The 6,482-nt window shown below is 33.1% G+C and overlaps 1 protein-coding gene across 1 annotated transcript in view; it reads right to left on the bottom strand.

Moving 5' to 3' along the window:
* Positions 1–6,482, bottom strand: part of LOC106692931 (cytochrome P450 4c21) — a 55,213-nt gene that overhangs the window by 46,803 nt on the left and 1,928 nt on the right. Inside the window, exon 2 of the mRNA XM_014439194.3 lies at positions 2,109–2,284. Coding sequence (XP_014294680.1) covers positions 2,109–2,280 — 172 coding nt within the window. The 5' untranslated portion in view covers positions 2,281–2,284. The remainder of the gene's footprint in view (positions 1–2,108; positions 2,285–6,482) is intronic.

Here is a 6,482-nt window from a genome sequence, read left to right as displayed (position 1 = left end):
GAATCATCCACCACCACATGCATGGAAATTAATGAGTGGGGGAGTTATCCAGAGGAGGGATGGCATGCATGCATCGCATATCCTATTTGTTGTTTTATTTATCTATTTACTACTTTGTTATTTTTTATATTTTTATATTCTAATATTTGTTATATAATAACATGTATCATTCATTTCATATAGATAAAATGAAATAAGGGTTGTAAAATGGAGGGGAAAGAAAAAAAAAAGGGAATAAATTGAAAAGCTTGTATTTAGTTTCTAGACTAATATTAATTGTAAAATAATAATGTGGGAAAAAAAATGTTATCTTTCTATTATATTGTATCATATCAAAAAAATGTAATTTATAAATTTATATATGTCCGATCACGGATTGATCAGTATGCTGTGTAATGTAGCAACCCGATGTATTTGGGCAGCATGATTGAATAAATTTCTTTCTCTGTGTGTCTTTATATATAATTATGGAAGGACACAGGAACTTACAACCCATAAAATTTTCTGTGTTGGCTTTTGCAGATGACCTGGTTTTGCTGGCTTCCAACAAGCAATACAACATAAGTGTTCTGCCAGTGTTCTGAAATGGCCTCGATAAAAATGAAAAATAACCTGGGAAAGACCAAATGAATGAGGATAGGAAAGAAAACCCGGAGAATAATGAGGGTGATCTGAGCGAACGGAAAAAGACTAGAACAGGTCCAGAATTCCAAATATCTAGGTGCTCATCTCAACGAAAGCGGCTACATTGATGAGGAAGTTTATCAAAGAATCAATGGAATTGGAAGAATATTTAGTTTAATTCTAAAGGGTTCCCTGGGAAAAAGAGAGGTGACGAGAAAAACTAAAATAATGATCTACAAATTGACGGACGTTCCTCCCTATTCATTCCTACTCTTCCGAATAGTGGACCCTCAACTCGAAACACAAGAGCCGGATCCAATCTATGGAGAATCGGTACCTTCGTAAGGTGGAAGGAAGGACACGACAAGATAGACTACGGAACAGTACCATTCGGACTAACCTCGGAGTCAAACCGGCTGAGAGCATCCTAGAGGGGCACAAGCTAAGATAGTTCGGACACCACCTTCGGATGGAACCTAAAAGAACTGCCAGAAAGACATTCCTGACAAAGAGACTCGCGTGAAGAGAAGAAGGCCAAGATGAGGACCACTCATTTCCTGGAAAGAAAGTGTTAAGGAGGCGGGATATAGACTGGAGTAGGAGAAGGAAGATGGTCCAAGAGCGAGATATCTGGTCCAGACTTAACTCGAAAATTCTTACCCCACACTGAGGTAAAGGGGATAAAATGATTATGATGAAGATGGTGATGATAATATATACTTATTATTGTATATATCTTTTTATTTCTTTTTGTTCATTTTTATATAATTTTTTCACATATATTTACATAATTTTTTTTATTATGTATTTAGCTTTTTTTATTAGTTTATTTCTTTGTATCTTCTTATCCTCCAAACATGACAGATTGATAGTTCTGATTTGTTCATTATTTATGTATTATTATTTTTATTTATTATTGTATTATTATTTTTATATTTTATTGTATTATTATTTGCAATTATTTATTTTATTCATCTTACTTCATTGCCCAACTCATAGGGTGAACAATATTTATTTTTATTTCTCTTTTCACTTTTTATGTGTTATTACGCCTCCTGTTCATTTCAAATCTAATATTCTGTTATTTCTTTTTTATATATTTATTATAGTGCATCTCATATTTATTTCTTTTTGATCATTTTTATATAATTTTTTCACTTGTACATAATTTTTAACCCTAACTTAGTTTACTTTGTATCTTATTATCTTACATTGCAAACAGATTTTTAATTTTTTTTATATCTTTTTTAGCCGTGAAGAAGCCATGAAAATTGGGGCGGAACGTCGGGAAATAAATAGTTGTTAACTAGTTTTTGTACCCCCGGACCATCTTCTTCACATTTTGAAAAAAAAATTAATCAACCATTTATTTGTATAATACAATAAAATGTATGTATACGTTCTTAACTTTAAATTAATTTTTTTTTTCTACTGTAGATGATCAACTAATAATTGTAAATTATCCAAAGCTTTCTCATACTTACTGCACATAGTACACAAGAACAGCGTTCTGTAGAAGTAGTAGAGGTTCCCGATGACAGGGAAACCCAACAGCCCAGGATAAGAATAGAGCTTCCGTACTCGAAGCCACAGTATCACACCCAAGGTGAGGTGAGCCAGCACAACTATCAGAACAGCAACCACAAACATCTCCATCTTCCTGAAAATATACAATATCACTTTCTCTCTTAATAATGAAATTAACCACAAGTTTCGAGTGAGTGAAGAACACTTTCAAAAGAGAAACAATAGCTCATATCACTAATTGGGACTAAACTCACTAACTAATTTGTTAAATTGGTAGAAAAGAGCTTATACGCCGACCTTAAAGGGAATACTAAATGTTTTCGAAAGCAGGAGAATGAAACCTAAGCGCGAAGAGATCATACCATGACCTTTTTCACCTAACTACCTCGGAGCCATGGGTAATGTATTTAAAGGTGTAACATAAACTGCTCATTGTAGGTTTGTCACAATGTTCACGCAAACGGCTCAACTTATTTTCAAACTTGATAGCTCAGATTATTAAGATACCGTGATTGTTTTGAAATAATTTTACCTCAACATACTGAAGTTTAATCTATTCGTCTATTACTTTTGGCGATTTTTTGAGCAAATTCTACAAGTGATTTTGAATTTCTATATATCAAGCTACTTAGTAATATCCAGTGGGTGTTTTTAAACAATTTGAGCTCAAAATTTTGAAATAATATATTATTACATTTTGTAACCTTATTTTATTATTTAACACTCCTATGGGTATTGTAACAGAGATTAAATTAAATCTACAGCTACGACCCATGAAGTATTAAGGGTGCAGGAATTTGTTAGCAAGTGCTGTTCCTAGACCAACGAATGTGCAGGAAGGTGATTTGGTCAGAATCACTTTTGACCCCCAGATTTTTACCCAATTAATGGCACCCACTTTGCGAGGCTGGATAGAACCCAGGAGTGCTCCAGAACGTATTAGTTATATTTAACCTAATAATGCGCTCCCTGTCCATCTAATATATAGTTTCTGATATGTTACATTTAGATGTTAATTATTAAGGTTGAATAATAATTAATTTACTATCAAAATGAATTAATACCACAGTTATGTTACTTCATAGTAATATTGGTGGAGAGGAAGGCAATGAATAAAGGATTGGTATGTAGTGTTATATTTCTACTAATAATTTAAAAGACATTGTAGGAAGTACTTCTATTTAACAGGCAAAATTAATCTTTGTTTCGTAAATAAAGCCGTCAGGAAGTTCTAATAAAGTTTTAAAGCATTTTATATAGTTTTATTTAATTTTTTACAGCTGCAAATAGCTCACTGTAGTTCAGTTTTACAGTTTCACATGTTTAAGAAATACAGTAGACCTAGGAAATATTACTTGATCTTTGTTAGTGGAGATTACACACTGTTCAATAGTTCAAATTTTATCCATTATAGTCTCAAAACCTTTTATTTCTCTTATAAGTCCGACGTTTCGGCCAATCCGGCCATCTTCAGGGACAATCTAATAAAGGGACCCTAATATGTTAGAAATCGGAAAAGTAAAAATAACTCGATACGAGATCTTAAAATCGATATCTTTTTCATATTCTGCATTCCTCAGAACGTATAAAGGGACCGTAACATGTAAAGAAATCAAGGAAGTTAAAATAAATCGATACGCCATGTTAAAATAGATAGAATTTTTATAATCCTATCCGGAATTATCTGCATATCCGGAAACCTAAAAATTGGCCTCTATGTATTAGAAATAAAAAAAATTAAAATAAATCGATATAGGATCTTAAAATCGATAGCATTTTCATTTTGTACTCGTCTGTATATGTGAAATAGAACCCTCATACATTAGAAATCGAAGATGGTAAAAATAAGTGAATTTAAAAAACAAAAAAAAAATTTTATTCTAATAATATGTATTCGACTAATTTTGTATTCGTATAATTTTTTATTCGACTAATTTTTTATTCGATTGAAATAGTATTTTAAATATTCGAATAAAAAAGTATTCGGATTGTTTAGTCGTATTTTTATTCGAATAAAAATTTATTCGTCTCTCGTCAATCGAATAAAAACTTCGAATAAAAAAGTATTCGTCTCTTGTCAATCGAATAATTTTTGCCCAACTCTGTTTTCTGGTATACATTGTCAGTTACAGGACTTACAACCATGGATTTAGCATAACTATTTCCTTTTCTAAATAGGTCAACTTTGGCTTTATACTCTTTTATTGCGGCTTCTGAAGCACCTTCACTAAGATTTTCAGGCTTAACTCACAAACTGTCAATAACATCAACAGCACCCTCATGGTAGTCTAGAAGATCTCTTATTTTCCGCTTCCAAACCGGCCAATCTGACTCACCTGTCAATGGTTTCAAGTGTTTGAAAAACTCCATTCTGATTTTAACTATTAAAAAAACATAAAGTACCTACTTAACACGACTCCTAACTACTAACACTGATGAATTCCGATTTTCGGTTGATCACAATACTACTTTTGATATATTGAATTCTTTGCATTCCAATAAAGCTATTAAGTGTATACTGGATCCATAACCTTTTATATTTTGCAAAGAGAAGTGGGCACATTAACGGAAATGTACACTTACAAACATTGGCTATATTTTCTTGTACATAAAAAGTAAACATTGCACCTTATAGCTAGAAAACCCTACATATGGAAGTGGTACCAATACAATAAAATAAAAATAGGAAACTACTCTAATACAATAGAACAATCGAAAGTGGGTTGGAACAGACCATCGGGTACATTTGACAGCCGCTGAGCAATGGACCAGTGTTGTTGTAGGGGACCCTCCCATTGGCAGCGGATCAAACCTAAACCTCGGTCCCTCCTCGGACCGTACAACATCGCCATGGAGGTGTTCGCAGGGAGCCCTATCATGACTTTAAAACTTCTGCGAATCGTTGTGTCGATGGTATCTAAGGGTTCAGGATGTAGCTTTATGAGGGGAGCAGTTTGGAGAGGGTAAGTAAGACCCGGGCTATTTGGGAGTATATTCAGTATGTAACTGTGAATAAAATCATACAGGAAGATTTTATTTTGTATTTGACGTATTCTGTATATTGTATTGTGACTCTGATTATTGTGGCACTTAAGAATGTGGTTACTTTTTAACAATTTAGTATCTATAGTATAATCTCTAGAATTAAGGAATACAGTGGAAACCAATATCTCTGAAATGTACGTGTTCCAAGGACATTGCCATATCCTTGGAACACGTACATTTCAAAATAATACCAAAACTTTTTCCAGATTACCACTATTCTTGAATAGTGCTTCACTTGTATAGCAGCTCACATAGTCCAATTTAACAGAGGAGAGATTTATCCCGAAATTTGTTTCGTTACAATAGTTTAAAATGCTAGTTGAGGGTTTTGAGACCACAAAAATTCAATTTTATTTGACTTTAAAAATTTTATTAATTTTTTTTAATAGATATTATAAACATGAATGAAAATAACGTCCTAAAAACTACCTATACATACTATTACTCATGTGATGTTTTCAAACAGAGTAAACCCTACAAAAAATCTTTGGGCGTCATAATTATAAAAACAAGTGATAAAACTCTGGAAAAAGTAAAATCATCTCGGTCGTCAGTGTCATGCAAAAGGTTTATTATTCACAAAATAAAAAAAATTAATAAAGCACCAATTATCTCCAACTTCTTAAATAAAAAAAATCATAATAATTGGAACAATTTTTTTTTTTTTATAATTTATTTATTGTGATCTACAACTGTATACATATATACACATCAAGTAAATTTGCTGTAAGTGATATTATGACATGATACAAAAACGTGGAGAATCTACCCATGGATAGAACTCCAACACTCCTAAAGGAGAAGATCTCGAGGCCATCTTCTTTTCAGACCCCTAGGAGGATTACTAGGTAGTGAAGGAGAAGCCAGGTTAGAAACGAGGGGGCATTGAGGTTCTGAAGGATGATTTGTGACAAAATAAGGAGCATTAAGGATTTTACGAAGGATTTTGGACTGTAAGGATTGGATTCGAAAGGAATTAGATGGTTTAGTGGAGCCCCATACCTCAATTCCGTATGTCCAGATAGGCCTTATAATAGTCATGTAGATCAATCTTTTGTAATACATTGGAAGTTTGGACCGTTTGTCTAGTAAATGTTGTAATAGTCGGAATCGACGAGCAGTTTCCTGTCTTTTCAGTCTTGTATGAGGATTCCATGTCAGTCGTTTGTCCAGATTTAGTCCTAAGTATTAAGTCCGGATCTGCTCAACAGGAATAAACGGGGTATTATTAAAAGATACTGTGGGGCAAGACGAAGGTTCACGAGGAAGGGTAAATGTGATTTGGT

Source organism: Halyomorpha halys, unplaced genomic scaffold (assembly GCF_000696795.3).
Source record: "Halyomorpha halys isolate HHAL.00 unplaced genomic scaffold, Hhal_1.1 Scaffold78.1, whole genome shotgun sequence".
Taxonomy (NCBI): Eukaryota; Metazoa; Arthropoda; class Insecta; order Hemiptera; family Pentatomidae; genus Halyomorpha; species Halyomorpha halys.
Note: the sequence above shows the minus strand (reverse complement) of the source record. Positions and strands in the feature narration are given on the sequence as shown.